Consider the following 23412-nt stretch of genomic DNA (forward strand, 5'->3'; position numbering starts at 1 on the left):
TAGCGAAGATCTGCATGTAGAACATAACTTTGTGTTCCCGTCATTAATGGTGGAGCAGTACATAGGTCACTTCTCTCGAATATGATGGTTCTTTTGAAAGGGTACGGCCTTCCCTAATCGACAGGACCGATGTCCTCACTGTTTGGTCCCCTCCCCCCAGACCAACCAGCCAACAATCTCTCGAATAGCATCAATGGTGTCGCCGAGCTTGAAGTCCCCGCTCATAGACAGGGAGAAGGCAAGTGAATTTGAGATTCAGTTGGTCGAGTTGCCGACGGATCAACGACTCACAGAAGTATTCTAAAAAATTAAGAAGTTGGAGATGATTGATCAGTTGGGTACTAGCAACTCCGACGGTCTTAATACTTTTGCTAGCTATAGAACATATTGTTTTCAGGACGTTTAATATTGTACTGACTGGCGCTAGTCAGTACGCACCGCAGGGAGTGGTTGCAGGCCAGCCAATAAACGGGGCCATATGGCAGTTAAGCCTGATAAGGTGTGTGTACGAGCGTTCCCAACATTGCTGCGGTAATGATAGCAAACATACGGCGCCTAGTGCTGAATACTAGGTACTGCGCCGGCCGCGGTGGTCTAGTGGTTCTAGGCGCGCAATCCGGAACCGCGCGACTGCTACGGTCGCAGGTTCGAATCCTGCCTCGGGCGTGGATGTGTGTGATGTCCTTAGGTTAGTTAGGTTTAAGTAGTTCTAAGTTCTAGGGGACTGATGACCACAGATGTTAAGTCCCATAGTGCTCAGAGCCATTTCAACCATTTTTTTTAAAACTAGGTATTGCACGTCGCTACGACGATCTGTACACTATTACTATGATAAGTCAGCGTGATTTACAAATTTAGTGTTCCAAAATATTTATTGTCGTTAATTATGGCTAGAAAAACCCGCGTTAGCATGCCATTTCCGGGATTCAGGGAAGTGCGCCGGCGCCGGATCAAATCCTCCCGACGGGTTAACGACGAGGGCCGGTGTGCTGCCCAACTTGGATGTGATGTTTAGGTAGTTTCCGGCACCCGACTAGGTGAATATCATGCTGGAACACACGTCTCGTTCCAGTTGAACGATTTATAAATATTTCGAAAACGTTCTCACACTTTCACATGGGTCAGCAGGCGACAGGAAGGCAATACGGATATTCTATACCATTAACGTTGCCAAATTTAGATTATCATTTCAACCCCGTGAAGATATGAGATAAGGTAAGGAAAAAAGAAGAGAAAGAAGAATTTTGATTAGGAAACAAGAAGTAGAAGAGCATCATTTCACTTAATACGAGGGTGATTCAAATGAAAACCTTAAATTTGCAATAACAAATCGAAATTTCGCGGCATTATCCCGTAATTCGGTAAGCGTGCAGAATGGCCTGTAGGTGGCAGCGTAGTGCAAATGCACACATACCGTCGCAGTATCAGTATAAAGATGGCCGCCCCACTTGCTACTTGCACCAGGAAAGAACAGCGTTCTGTTATTCGGTTTTTGCGTTGTGAAGGTGTGAAACCTATTGAAATTCATCGACGAATGAAGGTTCAGTGGGGTGATGCATGTTTGTCACAGCACCAAGTCACCGTTCGCAAACGGTGTGACTTCAGTGGAAGATGCTCCTCGTCCAGGTCAGGCACAACTCCACAGAACATTGCAGCAGTTGAAGCCATAGTGAAGGAAACCGCCGAGTGACACTGAATGACACTGAAGCATGTTTACAGATTAGTCATGGGTCAGCACACCACATTGTGCATGATGTGCTCCAGTTTCACAAAGTGTCTGCAAGATGGGTGCCACGGCAGCTGACTCCTGAAATGAGAGAACGACATGTTGATGCTTGTGAAGAACTTCTTCGGGGCTTTGAAGGTGATGGCTTGCTTGCAAGAATCGTTACTGGGGACGAAACCTGGGTTCACTTCCACGAACCGGAAACGAAGAGAGCGAGCAAGGAATGGCGCCATTCCTCATCACCAAAACCAAAGAAGTTTCGAACAGACCCATCAGCAGGGAAGGTTATGCTGACTCTCTTTTGGGACGAAAAAGGCGTCATTTTGTAGCATTACATGCCTAGAGGGGCCACTGTCAACAGTGTATCATACATCATCTGCGGCCTGCAATCAAATCATAGCGACGTGGATTGCTGTCAGCAGGTATCCATTTGCAACATGACAATGCAAGGCCCCACACTGCCCGTACAACAGTTGCAACAATCACAGACCTGCATTTTGAATGTCTTCCTCATCCAACATACTCACCAGACCTTGCCCCAAGTGATTTCCATATGTTTGGATCACTCAAAGACGCAATGGGAGGAAAGAAGTTCCGCTCTGATGAAGAGATATGCCACGCGGTGCACGAGTGATTGCGCGGACTACCAAAAGAATATTTTTCTAAAGGAATTTAGGCACTTTGTAAGCGCTGGAGGACTTGCATTGAGCGTGGGGAAGATTATGTTGAAAAGTGATACAGCTTTGTACCACTTCTGCACAATAAATAATATTTTTAAAAAATATTTAAGGTTTTCATTTGACTCACCCTCGTAAATAACTGTCATGAAAGTTATTTTCAAGAGGGACCAAAATAAGGATATATTAAACTGTAGTCAGACCTTACTATATTGGGCAAAAATATGGAGAATAGATAAGTACACAGCGAGAAAGAAAATACTGAAGAAGATGCCTGGATCAATTTGTGAAGGAGGAGAATGGCGAAGAAGAAATAACTAGGAATTGAGGTGGATATGTAAGGAATCAGATGTTGTTGCGGAAGCCAACACGACTATGGCCGTGCCACTACGATATAAAAGAAAGGAGGGATCAAGACTGAGAGAAGTGTCAGACAAGAAACCCGAAGAACGAAGACCATTAGGCGGACCAAAAATACAATGCAGAGACGAGGGGGCTGAGGATATTCAGATACTAGGAGCAAGAGAAGAAGATGCGAAGAACAGAGCGCTGCAAAGCAGGCTACTTGACAAGGCTAAAACCTATTGTGATTTATGGGACCAGGAGAGTAAAAGTAAGTAAGTAACTTTCATTATGAAAAATGACCCTCTCACATTTTAGTGTTAATGCTTGGTGTCTTTCCCGTGATATAATTGTACAGCCACATCACCGTTTGTACAGTGCATGGATGAGAGTGCCTCGTACCGTTATTATAAGGCAGTGACACAAACTTAATTTCGAACAGTGAAACGTCCTTTTCGTCCTTTCCTAGAGTTTCTGACTTCCAGCTGGGGAATTTCAAGCTTCTTCTCCCATATTAAACAGTTTTTAAAAAATATTACAAGCCCATGATTACTCATAGTCATTTCTGGCTTATTTTTATATTCACAGTAACCACCCTTCCTTCGACAATCCGGTTCGAAATACATGAGAACGGTCGCCACTTAATCTAATCTCTTGGTGATGTGAGGCGCGTGAGAGAAATTACGCCACGTACTGCTCCGCATGTGCAACTGGAAACGTTTATGGGCGGATCCGGATTAATTCTTTGGGCTGCTACAGTCTCCAATCCAAATAACGGTCGTCTGCATCGTTTCTGACCCGAGAGCCAAGGTAAAAATTAACGCTACTCCATAGTCAACAATTAAAAGTCCTTTCGCAGTCCAATCAGATTCTAGAAATATTCCAAGATCCGAGCACTGGTGTGGAATATGCTCAGCATTAACAGTTCCATACACCGACTACGACTGTTTAGTAGCAACCCCCGCCGATGATCGTCATAACAACAAAACAGGAATACCGTTCAAATGCAATAGGGAAACAGTGATACCAAAACACCACGCTCAAGTTTTCACAGAAACGAACATAATTAATTTGCTTAAACGTAAACTTCGCCAAATCTGTATCTTTCACTGAACAACAATACCGTCCAACCAGCTACTTCGCTCCACAAAGTACTTTGAGGTCTCTGCCCGTTCAGTGTCTGCTCAGTCGCTAAACGGCAGCGATCGCCTAGAAGACCGGTACAGTTCAACACGAAATCAACGACGGCGTAAGGGAGCGCGCTTTAGGACTCTCTCAACATTCCGTACTACCGGAAATGCGTCTGTTGACTATCAAGGATCATCTTCTCCCGGCTTGTGAGATACAGTACGAAAATACCACCTCTACTCCAAGAGATACATGACTTCTGCACTCCACGAGGGCGGCTGACCCATTAGTCGATTTCGCGAGTCCCAAACCAAGAAATTATTTAAATTGAAGCCTTTCAGCCAGTCAGAATCTGGAGCAGATTTTTGGCGTTTTTGTTGACTGCTTTCTGCTCCCGCTTACAGCTCTTCTGCAAGGTGCTACTTTCTGTAGGGGCTTTCAGAAATTTCTATGCGAAGGGTGATAAACAACAATGGTATATCACCCGGTCTGGAGCCGATCCCTTTAGGATTAGGCAAAGACCTGTTGTACATAACAGTTACAGAAACGAGTAAACGGGCGCGGTCCGGAGATAATACGCTACTGGCCATTAAAATTGCTACACCAAGAAGAAACGCAGATGATAAACGGGTATTCATTGGACACATATATTATACTAGAACTGATATGTGATTACATTTTCACGCAATTTGGGTGCATAAATCCTGAGAAATCAGTGCCCAGAACAACCACCTCTGGCCGTAATAACAGCCTTGATACGTCTGGGCATTGAGTCAAACAGAGCTTGGATGGGGTCTACAGGTACAGCTGCCCATGCAGCCTCAACACGATACCACAGTTCATCAAGAGTAGTGACTGGCGGATTGTGACGAGCCAGTTGTTCGGCCACCATTGACCAGACGTTTTCGGTTGATGAGAGATCTGGGGAATGTGCTGACCAGGGCAGCAGACGAACATTTTCTGTATCCAGAAAGGCCCGTACAGGACCTGCAACATGCGGTCGTGCATTATCTTGCTGAAATGTAGGCTTACGCAGGGATCGAATGACGGGTAGAGCCACGGGTCGTAACACATCTGAAATGTAAAGTCCACTGTTCAAAGTGCCGTCAATGCGAACAAGAGGTGACCGAGACGTGTAACCAATGGCACCCCATACCATCACGCCGGATGATACACCAGTATGGCGATGACGAATACACGCTCACAATGTGCGTTCACCGCAACGTCGCTAAACACGGATGCGACCATCATGATGCTGTAAACAGAACCTGGATTCATCCGAAAAAATGACGTTTTGCCATTCGTCCACCCGCGCTTCTGTCTGTGATGCAGCGTCAAGGGTAACCGCAGCCATGGTCTCCGAGCTGAAAGTCCATGCTGCTGCAAATGTCGTCGAACTGTTCGTGCAGATGGTTGTTGTCTTAAAAACGTCCCCATCTGTTGACTCAGGGATCGAGACGTGGCTGCACGATCCGTTACAGCCATACGGATAAGATGCCTGTCATCTCGACTGGTAGTCATACGAGGCCGTTGGGATCCAGCACGGCGTTCCGTATTACCCTCCTGAGCCCACCGATTCCATATTCTGCTAACAGTCATTGGATCTCGACCAACGCGATCAGCAATGACGCGATACGATTAACCGCAATCGTGCTAGGCTACAATCCGATCTTTATCAAAGGCGGAAACGTGACGGTACGCATTTCTCCTCCTTACACGAGACATCACAACAACGTTTCACAGGCAATGGCGATCAACTGCTGTTTGTGTATAAGAAATCGGTTGGAAATTTTCCTCATGTCAGGACGTTGTAGGTGTCGCCACCGGCGCCAACCATGTGTGAATCCTCTGAAAAGCTAATCATTTGCATATCACAGCATCTTCTTCCTGTCGGTTAAATTTCGCGTCTGTAGCACGTCATCTCCGTGGTGTAGCAATTTTGATGGCCAGTAGTGTATGTTATAAAAGTATAGTAAACATGAAAGTTACAGGTTAGAACTGTCTGACTGGCCCAGACTCGAAATCAGACGCTTTAATTTCGACAGGCAACTCTCCGCCGCACGTGAAAGATTTATTCGGGCAATAGCAAAGATGACCCTGTCATCCTTTTCGGAATGACTGGGTTCTTTTCTGCTTTCGATTATCTTAGAAACGCCATGTATGTGATGCCATGATTAGCTGGGCCAGCTTTTAGTATTACGCCTCCCCTCCCCATCGTGTACGCTAACAAATGGAAACAAATGAAGGTGATGCCATATCGTGTGGCCCTGGAAACATGTTGCTCGGTCTTACTTCCAGGTGTGAAGCAGTCGCTTTGAACACTGATAATCGAACTTAGTCATCGGAGTGTATGTGAACAAGATAAACAGTACCACAATCATAACAATGCGAAGAGCCGATCTTCAACTCCATAACTGTTATATATTCTGCATTCAAGAATTACGAAGCAACAGAAACTGAAACCTGGAGGAAAAAGTTCACTAGTTTGCAATATCAAGTTCACAATAGCATCAGTTAAAATAAACGCTATAAATACATTGTTCAAAACAATTAGGGGAATTCGCGAGTCAACTCCCGGCATTTTAAATCTATTTCAATACAGGCGCTATCTGTGGTCCTATGGTCTTACTGAACAGGTTGAGATCTTCACTTTCAGTTTACGCAGCATTTACACTGTGTCATAAATTACAGTGTCAGGTGACCCTCAGAAGGAAGTGAGTACCGGTCCCAGTGTTTTCTAGTAAGGTACACAGGTGCCAGTTGTACACAACCACGCATATGCAATAAGGCAAGTTGCAAGGGCAGTCTGTCTGAACCAGAACGAACAGACTTTCTGTTGTGTTTCGGGAGACGCCAATGTCTCTCCATCCGGCATTCACAGGTTGTGGAGACGCTACAGGCGAGTTGGACAAGATCAGTGACGCATTACAGCCACACACGAAGACCGATATGTGGCCATCTCTGCCTTGCGGCGTCGCACGAATACCGCCAGAGAACTGAAATACGATCTCAGAAGGGCCACTGGAGCCGCTGTGTCCAGTCAGACGGGTAAACAACATGTTACGAGAAAGCATCGTACGACCCAAGCGTCCTGTTCTAGTGCCCCGCTTGATATGATAGCATCTTGCAGCTCGCCTTCAGCTCTGCCATTCCCGTTTCACTGGCGGAAATGTTATTCACGAACGAGTCCAGACATCTTCTGGCTCAAGGAATGGTCGTGTTCATCTGGGAGACCCGTAATGAGTGTCACCTCCCAAATGTTGCCCAGGAAATCGACAGATTTCTGGGTTTCTGTGATGTTGTTGAGGGGGAGAGGGGCTTCAGTGTTGACCGCCATACGGATCTTCTGATAGTCCATTGATGCCTTATCGCTAGGCAGTACATCGAACAGATCCTGTTGGAATAAGTGGTGTCTGCTGCATAAGGTGTCGGCGGACGTCGGCAGAGATGTCTTATGAAGCCTGGACATTGAAGTAATGGAATAGCTGATAGTGAGTTCCGACCTAAGCCCAATAGTGCATACGTAGGACATCCTTGACAGACGTGTCCGTGGCCGTCCTGATCCACCACAGACTCTCCAAGAATGGGAACAGACACCATTTTTATTGGTAGCATTTAAAATGACTTTCACATCTATACTGACCTTTCTTTGTCCGGTTTTCTGAGCTCAGAGCAGTGCTTACACCCAACGTCCGCAGTGATTGGCAGTGGATATTCCAATCTGTCTTTCCCCAGAATTTTTGCCCTTCATGGCTCCCTCTTCTAGCATTGAAGTAGTTCCCTGGTATCTTAGCACACCACCTATCATCCTGTCTCTTCTTGTACTTGGTGTTTCTTACACCTTACTTTTTTCTTTCCTTGTCTATTATGCAGGGAACCTCCTCATTTCTTGCCAGTCTACATAATTCTCCGCATTCTTCTGTAGCGCCACACCACAACCATTTCGGTTCTTTACTTTTCCACTTTTGCCGCAGTCCATGATCCTCTTCGATACAACGGTGTGTTTCAGGCGTGCATTCTTAGTTTTCTCCTCAGATTAAGTAGGAGAGTTGTTTTCTTGAGGGATATTCTCTTCTTTGACTGTGCGTCTCTGCTTCTTATGTCCTCCTTACTTCATCCGTCATTTTGGTTCGAAGGCAACAGCATCTCTTTATGTACTGCGTGATCACCAATCGTGATATTAAGTTTGTCGTGAATCTCATTCCTGTTGCTACTCTTTTGCTTGCTCGCTCTCAGTACACATTATGAGATCAATATTCAGGTGAGTAAACTCCCTGTTGGCTTCTGTCTAGGGTTCTTCGGCCGACGTTCGTCTGATAATTTTTCTGACAATTCACCAACACGAGTGGCTGGCATTCTCAAAGCTTCAATCTCCGTTGCTGGTAGAGGACTGGAGAGCGGAGCTTTGACAATGCCAGCCACTCTTGCTGGCGAAATGTCAGAAAAATTATCAGACGAGCGTCGGCCGAAAAACCTGAGACAGAAACCTACAGGCAATTTGTCAATAAGTAGCCACGCAAGCCTTCAAAATTTTGTATTCAATAGAGTGTTCATTCAATTTAACAACTCTTTCTCGCTTTTACAGAGGATAGCAATCTCAGCAGCAAATACTATAACTAAGATCTTGTCTCATGAATTTTAATCCCTTCTTCATTTATTTCACTTATTGCTTCATCGATATACTGGTTGACCAGCAGTGGAGGAAGGCTGTATTCTTGCTTTACGTTCTTTTGATTTTGAGCAGTTTTCTCTCGGACTTCAATTCTTATTGTTCCCTCTTGGTTCTTGCGCATGCTACACATTACTCGACTTACTAAGAATTTCAAACTCCCAGCAACACTTTACGATATCGGATGCTTTTTATAGGTCGATGAATCCTATGAAAATGTCCTGATTTTGCTCTAGACTTGCTTCAACATCAAGTGAAACGTCAGAACTGCTTCTCTCATGCCTTCTCGTTTCCTAAAGCTAAAGCGAAGGACATCTAATAGATCCTCAACATTATTTTCCATTATTTTGTATATTATTGTGATAATTAAATTTGTCAGGTGTGTATGAAAATGCCAAATCGCTCTGTGACTCATATTCCACCTTAATCTGAAGGTCTCCCTATACGAGGGTTGGTGAACCGAATCCAATATCTGAGGCAGGCAAAGGCATATTTCCTCTAGCAGGGCCATTCGAATCCCTACTATCGCACTGTAATATTCAGGCCAAACATCGGCGCCATGGCTGCTTTACTTTAGTTGAGGTGATTATCGGACCTCATTTCCGTACAAATGGTGATAACTGATGAAGACAAGTCATTCCACTTGTAGCTTTCGAACTACAATATTGACAGCTGATAATTCGTGGCGTCTTTTGCAATGAGGAGCAAGTGAACTGACACATCACATACATAACAGTAAAATCCATGAATCTTGGCCGACCGTTGTGACCGAACGGTTCTAGGCGCTTCAGTCCGGAACCGCGCTGCTGCTACGGTCGCAGGTTCGAATCCTGTCTCGGGCATGGATGTGTGTGATGTTCTTAGGTTAGTTAGGTTTAAGTAGTTCTAAGTCTAGGGGACTGATGACTTCAGATGTTAAATCCCGCCGGCCGGTGTGGCCGTGCGGTTCTAAGCACTTCAGTCTGGAACCACGTGACCGCTACGGTCGCAGGTTCGGATCCTGCCTCAGGCATGGATGTGTGTGATGTACTTAGGCTAGTTAGGTTTAAGTAGTTCTAAGTTCTACGGGACTAATGACCTCAGATGTTAAGTCTCATAGTGCACAGAGTCATTTGAACCATTTGTTAAGTCCCATAGTGCTTAGAGTTATTTGAACCATGAATCTTGTGTATCGACTGTTTTATAATATTTCATTTGTTTCATGACGATATCTGGACCTGTGTCACTTCACTCATAGCCGGCCGGTGTGGCCGTGCGGTTCTAGCCGCTTCAGTCTGGAACCGCGGGACCGTTACGGTCGCAGGTTCGAATCCTGCCTCGGGCATGGATGTGTGTGATGTCCTTAGGTTAGTTAGGTTTAAGTAGTTCTAAGTTCTAGGGGACTGATGACCACAGATGTTAAGTCCCATAGTGCTCAGAGCCATTTTGAACACCACTTCACTCATATCCCTGCTGGACCTTGATTTCTGCGTTCCACAATCAGGAATATCACCATTGTTCTATGTATTCTTCGTGGTTGCTGTACTCAGAAAATAATGTGGTGATATACTGTGTTGCCTTGTACATCGTAGTTTGAGTTATCCTGTCCGTGCTGGTAAATATTCAGTCACGATACAGACTTGCCGCTTGTGTCTTCTGTATTATGATGGGGATGGAGTTGCATCCACCATCAGGAGGGAAGACTCTTCCGCCTTCTCCGTCGTTGAGACTGGCGTATTCTTACGCCACTGAAGTCGTTGGTTTTTTACACCTGTAAGCCTCGACAGGGATCCCTTACAACGTGTTATCGTCTGAAGCCAGTTGAACCCAGAATTACTGATGAGTTTCAGCTAACAGCCTCCTCCTTTTGCAGCCAGGCTTGGGACTGGCTATAGTGTCTATTCAAAAAAGGAAAATGTAACCTTAGAAATTTTTATTTCGACACTTAAACCTTTTAACAAATATACTGGAAGGAAAAATTTAAGAAAATAACGTCAAGGAGACGCCCAGAAACAAAGTAGTAGCACCAGACTGAATCTTTCACTGTGCAGCAGAATGTCCGCTGTTTTGAAAATTCTTGGGAGATTAAAACTGTTTGCCGGACCGAAATTCGATCTCACAAGCTGTGAAGGGTGTGTTGTGAGTCGCGACTGCATAGCTGAGTCAATAAGAGTACTACCCTCGAAAGAAAAGGTTTGGGTTCGAGTGCCAGTCCTATGGTTGTAGTGGTAAGTTCCTATGGGACCAAACTGCTGAGGTCATCGGTCCCTAGGCTTACACTCTACTTTAACTTAAACTAACGTAGGCTAAGGACATCACACACACCCATGACCGAGGGAGAAGTCGAATCTCCGACGGAGGAAGCCGCACGAACTGTGGCAAGGTCCGACAAACAGTCTTAATCTACCAAGAAATTTCACAGAAGTAAGTGCTCAAGCTTCCCCCATGAACCATGGACCTTGCCGTTGGTGGGGAGGCTTGCGTGCCTCAGCGATACAGATGGCCGTACCGTAGGTGCAACCACAACGGAGGGGTATCTGTTGAGAGGCCAGACAAACATGTGGTTCCTGAAGAGGGGCAGCAGCCTTTTCAGTAGTTGCAAGGGCAACAGTCTGGATGATTGACTGATCTGGCCTTGTAACATTAACCAAAACGGCCTTGCTGTGCTGGTACTGCGAACGGCTGAAAGCAAGGGGAAACTACAGCCGTAATTTTTCCCGAGGACATGCAGCTTTACTGTATGATTACATGATGATGGCGTCCTCTTGGGTAAAATATTCCGGAGGTAAAATAGTCCCCCATTCGGATCTCCGGGCGGGGACTACTCAAGAGGACGTCGTTATCAGGAGAAAGAAAACTGGCATTCTACGGATCGGAGCGTGGAATGTCAGATCCCTTAATCGGGCAGGTCGGTTAGAAAATTTAAAAAGGGAAATGGATAGGTTAAAGTTAGATATAGTGGGAATTAGTGAAGTTCGGTGGCAGGAGGAACAAGACTTTTGGTCAGGTGATTACAGGGTTATCAATACAAAATCAAATAGGGGTAATGCAGGAGTAGGTTTAATAATGAATAAAAAAATAGGAGTGCGGGTTAGCTACTACAAACAGCATAGTGAACGCATTATTGTTGCCAAGATAGACACAAAGCCCATGCCTACTACAATAGTACAAGTTTATATGCCAACTAGCTCTGCAGATGATGAAGAAATTGATGAAATATATGACGAGATAAAAGAAATTATTCAGGTAGTGAAGGGAGACGAAAATTTAATAGTCATGGGTGACTGGAATTCGTCAGTAGGAGAAGGGAGGGAAGGAAACATAGTAGGTGAATATGGATTGGGGGGAAGAAATGAAAGAGGAAGCCGCCTTGTAGAATTTTGCACAGAGCATAACTTAATCATAGCTAACACTTGGTTCAAGAATCATAAAAGAAGGTTGTATACCTGGAAGAATCCTGGAGATACTAATAGGTATCAGATAGATTATATAATGGTAAGACAGAGATTTAGGAACCAGGTTTTAAATTGTAAGACATTTCCAGGGGCAGATGTGGATTCTGACCACAATCTATTGGTTATGAACTGCAGATTGAAACTGAAGAAACTGCAAAAAGGTGGGAATTTAAGGAGATGGGACCTGGATAAACTGAAAGAACCAGAGGTTGTAGAGAGTTTCAGGGAGAGCATAAGGGAACAATTGACAGGAATGGGGGAAAGAAATACAGTAGAAGAAGAATGGGTAGCTCTGAGGGATGAAGTAGTGAAGGCAGCAGAGGATCAAGTAGGTAAAAAGACGAGGGCTAGTAGAAATCCTTGGGTAACAGAAGAAATATTGAATTTAATTGACGAAAGGAGAAACTATAAAAATGCAGTAAATGAAGCAGGCAAAAGGGAATACAAACGTCTCAAAAATGAGATCGACAGAAAGTGCAAAATGGCTAAGCAGGGATGGCTAGAGGACAAATGTAAGGATGTAGAGGCTTGTCTCACTAGGGGTAAGATAGATACTGCCTACAGGAAAATTAAAGAGACCTTTGGAGAGAAGAGAACCACTTGTATGAATATCAAGAGCTCAGATGGCAACCCAGTTCTAAGCAAAGAAGGGAAGGCAGAAAGGTGGAAGGAGTATATAGAGGGTTTATACAAGGGCGATGTACTTGAGGACAATATTATGGAAATGGAAGAGGATGTAGATGAAGATGAAATGGGAGATAAGATACTGCGTGAAGAGTTTGACAGAGCACTGAAAGACCTGAGTCGAAACAAGGCCCCGGGAGTAGACAACATTCCATTAGAACTACTAATGGCCTTTGGAGAGCCAGTCATGACAAAACTCTACCATCTGGTGAGCAAGATGTATGAGACAGGCGAAATACCCACAGACTTCAAGAAGAATATAATAATTCCAATACCAAAGAAAGCAGGTGTTGACAGATGTGAAAATTACCGAACTATCAGTTTAATAAGTAACAGCTGCAAAATACTAACGCGAATTATTTATAGACGAATGGAAAAACTGGTAGAAGCGGACCTCGGGGAAGATCAGTTTGGATTCCGTAGAAATGTTGGAACACGTGAGGCAATACTAACCTTAAGACTTATCTTAGAAGAAAGATTAAGAAAAGGCAAACCTACGTTTCTAGCATTTGTAGACTTAGAGAAAGCTTTTGACAACGTTAACTGGAATACTCTCTTTCAAATTCTGAAGGTGGCAGGGGTAAAATACAGGGAGCGAAAGGCTATTTACAATTTGTACAGAAACCAGATGGCAGTTATAAGAGTCGAGGGGCATGAAAGGGAAGCAGTGGTTGGGAAAGGAGTGAGACAGGGTTGTAGCCTCTCCCCGATGTTATTCAATCTGTATATTGAGCAAGCAGTAAAGGAAACAAAAGAAAAATTCGGAGTAGGTATTAAAATTAATGGAGAAGAAGTAAAAACTTTGAGGTTCGCCGATGACATTGTAATTCTGTCAGAGACAGCAAAGGACTTGGAAGAGCAGTTGAACGGAATGGACAGTGTCCTGAAAGGAGGATATAAGATGAACATCAACAAAAGCAAAACGAGGATAATGGAATGTAGTCAAATTAAATCGGGTGATGCTGAGGGGATTAGATTAGGAAATGAGACACTTAAAGTAGTAAAGGAGTTTTGCTATTTAGGGAGTAAAATAACTGAAGATGGTCGAAGTAGAGAGGATATAAAATGTAGACTGGCAATGGCAAGGAAATCGTTTCTGAAGAAGAGAAATTTGTTAACATCGAGTATAGATTTAAGTGTCAGGAAGTCGTTTCTGAAAGTATTTGTATGGAGTGTAGCCATGTATGGAAGTGAAACATGGACGATAACCAGTTTGGACAAGAAGAGAATAGAAGCTTTCGAAATGTGGTGCTATGCTACAGAAGAATGCTGAAGATAAGGTGGGTAGACCACGTAACTAATGAGGAGGTATTGAATAGGATTGGGGAGAAGAGAAGTTTGTGGCACAACTTGACTAGAAGAAGGGATCGGTTGGTAGGACATGTTTTGAGGCATCAAGGGATCACAAATTTAGCATTGGAGGGCAGCGTGGAGGGTAAAAAACGTAGAGGGAGACCAAGAGATCAATACACTAAGCAGATTCAGAAGGATGTAGGTTGCAGTAGGTACTGGGAGATGAAAAGGCTTGCACAGGATAGAGTAGCATGGAGAGCTGCATCAAACCAGTCTCAGGACTGAAGACCACAACAACAACAAGTGCTCAAGCTACATCCTTCAAACCTCTACGTATCTCAAAACAAAATATTTGTAGTTATCAAAAAATTAATCCTTTTATTTCCTTAGTAGGCTTTATCATTTATGAGATGAACGTCACTGAAGTAGCAACTACGCAAGAGTGGCTGCGACCACTAATACTATAAAGCCCATTAATTTTTATTTTAGGTAACTTCTCAGCACTGAGTGCTATGAAAGTGTACGCAAGGACGCATCTACTTTCATTTCATTTCATTTCATTTCATTTATTATCATCCGTTTCATCATTTACGTGATATAGGAATTGTCATAACACTGTCCAGAATATGTACAGCAGAATATTACAAATATTTATCAAACACACAAAATTAACATTATTTTGAAAGTTAAAACATTGAATTAAAACGCATAAAATTAACATGTTAAAAATTAAAAAAATGAATTAATGTGTTGTTCTTTTACATGCTCTTTTAACATGTACCGTGTGTGATGGATTTATATATATTTAGTACATTTTGGAAAACACATATTACACATAATTTTAGAGTTAAAAGAGTATAAATGAGACATAGAACTGACAATGAGACCAACATGATATTGACAATACAACTATCAGTTAGTGATTTATGGATTTAAAATATTCCTCTATGTTATAAAAACATTTATTTATCATGAACTTTTTTAATTCTGAGCTGGCCGGGGTGGCCGAGCGGGTCTAGGCGCTACAATCTGAAATCGCACGACCGCTACGGTCGCAGGTTCGAATCCTGCCTCGGGCATGGGTGTGTGTGATGTCCTTAGGTTAGTTAGGGTTAAGTAGTTCTAAGTGAACCAAGGACCTTGCTGTTGGTGGGAAGGCTTGCGTGCCTCAGTGATACAGATAGCCGTACCGTAGGCGCAACCACAACGGAGGGGTATCTGTTGAGAGGCCAGACAAACGCGTGGTTCCTGAAGAGGGGCAGCAGCCTTTTCAATAGTTGCAGGGGCAACAGTCTGGATGATTGACTGATCTGGTCTTGTAACACTAACCAAAACGACCTTGCTGTGCTGGTACTGCGAACGGCTGAAAGCAAGGGGAAACTACAGCCGTAATTTTTCCCGGGGGCATGCAGCTTTACTGTATGGTTAAATGATGATGGCGTCCTCTTGGGTAAAATATTCCGGAGGTAAAATAGTCCCCCATTCGGATCTCCGGACGGGGACTACTCAAGAGAACGTCGTTATCAGGAGAAAGAAAACTGGCGTTCTACGGATCGGAGCGTGGAATGTCAGATCCCTTAATCGGGCAGGCAGGTTAGAAAATTTAAAAAGGGAAATGGATAGGTTAAAGTTAGATATAATGGGAATTAGTGAAGTTCGGTGGCAAGAGGAACAAGCCTTTTGGTCAGGCGAATACAGGATCATAAATACAAAATCAAATAGGGGTAATGCAGGAGTAGCTTTAATAATGAATAGGAAAATAGGAGTGCGGGTAAGCTACCACAAACAGCATAGTGAACGCATTATTGTGGCCAAGATAGACACGAAGCCCACGCCTACTACAGTAGTACAAGTTTATATGCCAACTAGCTCTTCAGATGACGAAGAAATTGAAGAACTGTATGATGAAATCAAAGAAATTATTCAGATAGTGAAGGGAGACGAAAATTTAATAGTCATGGGTGACTGGAATTCGGTAGTAGGAAAAGGGAGAGAAGGAAACGTAGTAAGTGAATATGGATTGGGGCTAGGAAATGAAAGAGGAAGCCGCCTGGTAGAATTTTGCACAGAGCACAACTTAATCATAGCTAACACTTGGTTTAAGAATCATAAAAGAAGGCTGTATGCATGGAAGAAGCCTGGAGATACTGACAGGTTTCAGATAGATTATGTAATGGTAAGACAGAGATTTAGGAACCAGGTTTTAAATTGTAAGACATTTAAAGGGGCAGGTGTGGACTCTGACCACAATCTATTGGTTATGAACTGTAGATTAAAACGGAATAAACTGCAAAAAGATTGAAATTTAAGGAGATGAGACCTGGATAAACTGACTAAACCAGAGGTTATACAGAGTTTCAGAGAGAGCATAACGGAACAATTGACAGGAATGGGGGAAAGAAATACAGTAGAAGAAGAATGGGTAGCTTTGAGGGATGAAGGCAGCAGAGGATCAAGTAGGCAAAAAGACAAGGGCTAGTAGAACTCCTTGGGTAACAGAAGATATATTGAATTTAATTGATGAAAGGAGAAAATATAAAAATGTAGTAAATGAAGCAGGCAAAAATGAATACAAACGTCTCAAAAATGAGATTTACAGGAAGTGCAAAATGGCTAAGCAGGGATGGCTAGAGGACAAATGTAAGGATGTAGAGGCTTATCTCACTAGGGGTGAGATAGATACTGCCTACAGGAAAATTAAAGTGACCTTTGGAGAAAAGAGAACCGCTTGTATGAATATCAAGAGCTCAGATTGAAACCCAGTCCTAAGCAAAGAAGGGAAAGCAGAAAGGTGGAAGGAATGTATAGAGGGTCTATACAAGGGCGATGTACTTGAGGACAATATTATGGAAATGAAAGAGGATGTAGATGAAGATGAAATGGGAGATATGATACTGCGTGAAGAGTTTGACAGAGCACTGAAAAATCTAAGTCGAAACAAGGCCCCGGGAGTAGACAACATTCCATTAGAACTACTGACAGGCTTGGGACAGCCAGTCCTGACGATGTATGAGACAGGCGAAATACCCTCAGACTTCAAGAAGAATATAATAATTCCAATCCCAAAGAAAGCAGGTGTTGACAGTTTAATAAGCCACAGCTGCAAAATACTAACCCGAATTCTTTAGAGATGAATGGAAAAACTGGTAGAAGCTGACCTCGGGGAAGATCAGTTTGGATTCCGTAGAAATATTGGAACACGTGAGGCAATACTGACCCTACGACTTATCTTAGAAGCTAGATTAAGGAAAGACAAACCTACATTTCTAGCATTTGTAGACCTAGAAAAAGCTTTTGACAATGTTGACTGGAATACTCTCTTTCAAATTCTAAAGGTGGCAGGGGTAAAATACGGGGAGCGAAAGGCTATTTACAATTTGTACAGAAACCAGATGGCAGTTATAAGAGTCGAGGGGTATGAAAGGGAAGCAGTGGTTGGGAAGGGAGTGAGACAGGGTTGTAGCCTATCCCCGATGTTATTCAATCTCTATATTGAGCAAGCAGTGAAGGAAACAAAAGAAAAATTCGGAGTAGGTGTTAAAATCCATGGAGAAGAAATAAAAACTTTGAGGTTCGCCGATGACATTGTAATTCTGTCAGAGACAGCAAAGGACTTGGAAGAGCAGTTGAACGGAATGGATAGTGTCTTGAAAGGAGGATATAAGATGGACATCAACAGAAGCAAAACGAGGATAATGGAATGTAGTTGAATTAAGTCGGGTGATGCTGATGGAATTAGATTAGGAAATGAGACACTTAAAGTAATATGTGAGTTTTGCTATTTCGGAAGCAAAACAACTGATGATGGTCGAAGTAGAGAAGATATGAAATGTAGACTGGCGATGGCAAGGAAAGCGTTTCTGAAGAAGAGAAATTTGTTAACATCGAGTATAGATTTAAGTGTCAGGACGTCATTTCTGAAAGTATTTGTATGGAATGTGGCCATGTATGGAAGTGAAACATGGAGGACAAATAGTTTGGACAAGAAGAGAATATAAGCTTTCGAAATGTGGTGCTACAGAAGAATGCTGAAGATCAGATGGGTAGATCACATAACTAATGAGGAGGTATTGAATAGAACTGGGGAGAAGAGAAGTTTGTGGCACAACTTGACTAGAAGAAGGGATCGGTTGGTAGGACATGTTCTGAGGCGTCGAGGGATCACCAATTTAGTATTGGAGGGCAGCGTGGAGGGTAAAAATCGTAGAGGGAGACCAAGAGATGAATACACTAAGCCGATTCAAAAGGATGTAGGTTGCAGTAGGTACTGGGAGATGAAAAAGCTTGCACAGGATAGAGTAGCATGGAGAGCTGCATCAAACCAGTCTCAGGACTGAAGACCACAACAACAACAACACGTTCTAGGGGACTGATGACCTCAGAAGTGAAGTCCCATAGTGCTCAGAGCCATTTGAACCAATCATTTAATTCTGACTTAGATTTTCCTTCATCTTCTGTTCCCCTGATGCAGAGCGGCAGAGCATTATAAAGCTTTATTCCATAGTGGCTCACATGTTTTTGAGTTTTTGTTTTTCTTGTTCTTTCTACATGCAGATTCTTGCACATACGTGTATTGTAGTCATGAAGATCTGAATTTACATGTAAACTACGCAAATGTGTTCTTGTATGCAGTATGCTTTTTAATATGTACAAAGATGGTATTGTAAGTATGTTTAGCTGCATGAACAAGGGCTTGCAGTGTGTTTGTGGGGAGCTGTGTGCAATAATTCTAATGGCCTTTTTCTGTAATTTAAAAACCTCTCTCAGTATGTGCAGTACGTGTTGGCAGTCGCACAGTACGCTGTACAACAGGGGAACACAGCAATGCTCCGGGCATAGCGCGCTCAGCAGTGATGCTAAGGAATCCGGACACAGTGGAATGTGTTATGTAAGCCGGTCTGCATGTGACCCCGGAGCGCGAACGCAAGCGGGACAAAGAAAGGTACAGGACACAGAGGACAGTAACGCATCTATTCCCTTGCTCCAGGGATGATATCTGGTAAATACTTTTCGGCCAGATTGGTTCTCGCACATGCAGAATGTGGTACGAAGTACATGAGCAATGTCTCGAAAAATGTGGAGTGACAGATGTCGTTTTAATACCAGTTCACTTACGTTCTACATGTGATTCTATAATACGCAGCATGTGTGATGCACACACACTCGAGGATATTTTTGCACACTTATTGAGATAGACCATTGTTAAGAGCTTTTATTTTGGACTGGAAGCAGGGTAAGTGGGTACCTGAAAAAATCAGAGACCAGAAATATTCATGAAGAACGTAGTTCGGTCTAGCTAATCTTCAGCAAAATAGTCACCCAATTTTGCCTTTCAGTATTACGGCAAGCAATACCTTCATTTCTTCCAATAGAAAGTCGATTCAAGATTGACACGTTGAACATTTGTTGATGGAATCAGCCTTTGTGTTTTTTGTTCTCGCACTGCCGTATCTGTAAAATAGAGCTCGAAATATTCGAGGCCCATTGTTATCCTAATACTACGAGGAAGGGTGAAACCATGTCGTCGTACAGAATACGTGAAGTTGATAAGAATGCCTTCACGATACACCTTCCGTTGCATGAGACAGATTGCACATTATCGTCACATTTTTCTATGCTGGAGGGACTTAATACTACTCCAGAATCTCAGAGAATCTTCTTACTCCCTTTCCTCAATACTCTCCTTCAATCTCAGTATCCTAAAAAAGCCACTTCGCAATATCTTCGTCACTTCCATGCCTTCTGTCTGCCAACTCCATATAACAATAACGGCGTGAAAAGAACACGGCCACTTTCACATGTGTAAGAATCTAGCCTTCTGTTCTATAGAACAGACAGCTTGGCCCTTTACGGTATGTGTAAGTGCTTCAAAATGGAACATACTGTACGGTGTGAAAAGAAATAAAAATAAAAGTAAAAAAAAGTAGCGCGTCGGATGTCATTCGACATTGAAATCAAAGAGAAAAATGAGTATGTCGGGCAATATTTGTGTCTCCACATGGCAGCCATACGATTTCCATCATTCTGAATAACTACCATTGCCCACCGGTGCCATATACATTTGCTGGAAACACTAGCATCAAGAAATCACTTTCACTTCTGCTTTTGCAGCCGGTTGTGGAACAACTTGGCTTGATTCTAGATTGATGTTCATAATTATTTGAGTCATAGCAGCTTTAATCATTAAGTCAGCTTCAGATATTTCACCCTACTAAAACTGATGTGAAAATCAAATTCGGAAGGTATAGGCAGAGACTCTATTCACAGTGCGGGTGGTTATCGATGCTAAGGTACGTAGAACAGAGTGAGAAAAGACGTGCAGTAGTCCGGCGAGGCGTACCGCATTTCCGTATACAAATAGTGCAGCAGGTAATCGGTATTTTGGGCCATAAAACAGCCTACAGCTTAACCATATGAATAATGCTAACAGAGGGAAACGCATGGGAGATAAAGCAAGGTGATCGAGGACGGTACCGCCATAGGTCACTTTCCGCCTATGTAGGTGAGTCAAGTGCGGTATCTCCATGTGAAACAGTGGGGGTTGGTAGTGTAGTTTTAATCATCGCCTCGAAAAAAAAGTTGGGTAATTAAGTTTTTATTTGTTTGCGAGTTATGCCCACTGTACTGGTACACTTTGAAATGCCCGCACCTCAGCATCCCAGCTCTGAGTTAGAAGAAGCAAAACAAGATGACGCACCCCATTGATAAAGTGGAATACCGTGCCGTAATCCATTTCATGCATCTGGAGAACAACAACGCTGCAGCTATCCATGCTGAGTGTTCGATAAAAATGCACCACCACATGACACCGTGATTAGTTGACGCAGACACATCCAGTATAGTCGAACAAGTCTGAAAAACGAAGAACAAAGTGTTTTTTTTCCCCTAGGCCTGAGAATCGTCTTTCCTCGGACGAAGAAACCGCAGACTTCTATAACCTAAGTGTTCGCTAAGTGGTGCAACGTTGCATTGTGTCGCATTGAAGGGTGAACACGCAGAGGAATACTAACACTGACGCATCCTTTTACTTTATTTCACTCTTACAATTTCAAACGAGGGCAATACATCATTTTAAGGTGGCGGACCATCTTATTATTAAACAGGGGACGGTGTCTGACATGGGCAAAGATCGATGGCAACATTGTTTAGAGACGAATGACCGACTCATTCGCATATTTCTTGCAATAAATTAATGCAAGATACATTAAAATGTCCGGCGTTAATCTCAGGGTCGCTGATTGCTGCGAGCAGAGACGAATTAATGACTAAACGTTCGGTCATTACGTATGATCACACTGCCTTCGCTGGATCCTGTCTATTACAAGTAACACAATAGAAAAAAATCATGTAACTGCCACACTGGGAGTGAATAGATTTAAAATAAATACAACAGTTCTACACAAATGTCACATTTTTAATTACTTTAAGCCAAAAAATTAGATTAGGAGATGAGAGGCTTAAAGTAGTAAATGAGTTTTGCTATTTTGGGAGCAAAATAACTGATGATGGTCGAAGTAGAAAGGATATAAAATGTAGTCTGTCAATGGCAAGGAAAGTGTTTCTGAAGAATAGAAATTTGTTAACATCGAGTGTAGATTAAAGTGTCAGGAAGTCGTTTCTGAAAGTATTTGGATGGAGTATAGCCATGTACGAAAGTGAAACGTGGACGATAAATAGTTTAGACAAGAAGAGAATAGAAGCTTTCGAAATGTGGTGCTACAGTAGAATGCTGAAGATTAGATGGATAGATCACATAACTAATGATGAGGTACTGAATGGAATTGGAGAGAAGAGGAGCTTGTGGCACAACTTGACTAGGAGAAGGGATCGCTTGGTGGGGCATATTCTGAGGCATCAAGGGATCAGCAGTTTAGTAGTGGAGGGCAGCATGGAGGGTAAAACTCGGAGAGGGACCCGAGAGATGAATACACTAAACAGATTCAGAAGGATGTAGGTTGCAGTAGGTACTGGGAGATGAAGAAGCTTGCACGGGATAGAGTAGCATGGAGAGCTGCATCAAACCAGTCTCAGGACTGAAGACCACAACAACAAAACAAGCCAAAAAAGTTTTAATTGAAACACAACTTGCGCAGCGTGGTGGCTCGCTACGACAGACAAACAGAGAAAGACAAAAAACAGTGAATGAGCTCGCGCTCTTACACAAAAACAAGAGAAAATATTTCCCCACAGGCCATTTCAATATCACTGATCATCCACAAATCTTCGCTACGGGGTCACAGAATACAACAGTTATTATTATTATATTTCAATGAACAAATGGGCATTGCGTGGAATTTTTCTTCTTCTTTATGCAGCAACTGTTAAAGAGAAAAAACATGTGCACAGGATGTTAGCTCTTTACTAACATTAATGAATATAAATTCTTCCTCCGGTAAGTTACACTTCAACACCATCAGCAAGTTTCAATCCATTTTTTAACGTGGTAATTACAGTTTGGTGACAGCCTCTCGCATAACCCTTTGTTCTGTGTATTATCATGTTTTAACTGTTTGTGTACTGTGTTTGCTGAGGCGAACGTTGGGGCCAACAGAGCATTATATTAATTTGAGTATACAAGTGTCAGTAAGAGCATGAAAGGCACACTCATGGTGGCAGGTGTACCACAACAGCGGTAGTCAATCTGGCGCTTGAATTCGACCTGGGCCTGACTGACGCCCATACATAGGCACCCGTACCCGGGGTCACCGCCAACCCTCCGCTCAGCTCTCAGGGAAAGGAAAAAAATTTAGCATAGTCAGGTGTTTTTCTTTAAATGAAGTTATTTAAAAGTCGGTATTACGCACCTAAAAAGGTGGAACTTTTTTTAACAACTCTTCATTCGTCTTCCAAAATATTAAAAATACTCCATACCTCCAAGACTAGTCCCTTCCCACCCTGTCGCATGGGCGCCGATGTGTCCAATTTTCGTATAGAAGAACGCTGTCGGCTAAACTGTAAATCAGTGGAAGATAACTGTCGTTAGCAAATTTATCCGTTATTAACTTATTTCGCTGGAGCCGTCTAGGAATACATCAAATCTTGTAACACTTGGCTGTGAACATTGCTTTCTTTGAAGCACCGATTTCCTTGATTATTTGTGAGCGGACTAGCTTACGCTCCGCCGTCCTAGAGGCACCGCATCTTGTGTTGGGTTGCTCGTCTCGATGTAGCCCATTCGTCACTACCTTCTTGCGGAAGAGCGCCTTGTCCCAGGTGTCCTCGGCTTTTATTTGTAGGAGCTAGAACCAGGGCGTTGTGGTTTTGGGGTTTGCATAAAAGTGAAAGATCTTCGTGATCAGCCTCTTCTCGTCCATTCTTTTGAGGTGACCATGAAATCGTACACATCTTTTTCGGAATATGTGTGTGATTTTCTCTATTGCTGTAGACGTAATTGTTGGATCGTTCTTGGTAGATGTCATTCTTGAAACTAGATCCATTGATGTGTTTCGAATATGGATA

General features: G+C 43.0%; 1 protein-coding gene across 1 annotated transcript in view; it reads right to left on the reverse strand.

The window, feature by feature from the left end:
* The window catches only part of LOC124575455 (ionotropic receptor 21a), a 185340-nt gene extending 162212 nt beyond the window's left edge, over positions 1–23128 (reverse strand). Inside the window, exon 1 of the mRNA XM_047131196.1 lies at positions 23069–23128. Within this exon, the coding sequence (XP_046987152.1) occupies positions 23069–23128 (60 nt within the window). The remainder of the gene's footprint in view (positions 1–23068) is intronic.
* Between the last annotated feature and the right edge of the window lie 284 nt (positions 23129–23412).

The sequence above is a fragment of the Schistocerca americana genome, chromosome 1 (genome assembly GCF_021461395.2).
Source record: "Schistocerca americana isolate TAMUIC-IGC-003095 chromosome 1, iqSchAmer2.1, whole genome shotgun sequence".
NCBI lineage: Eukaryota > Metazoa > Arthropoda > Insecta > Orthoptera > Acrididae > Schistocerca > Schistocerca americana.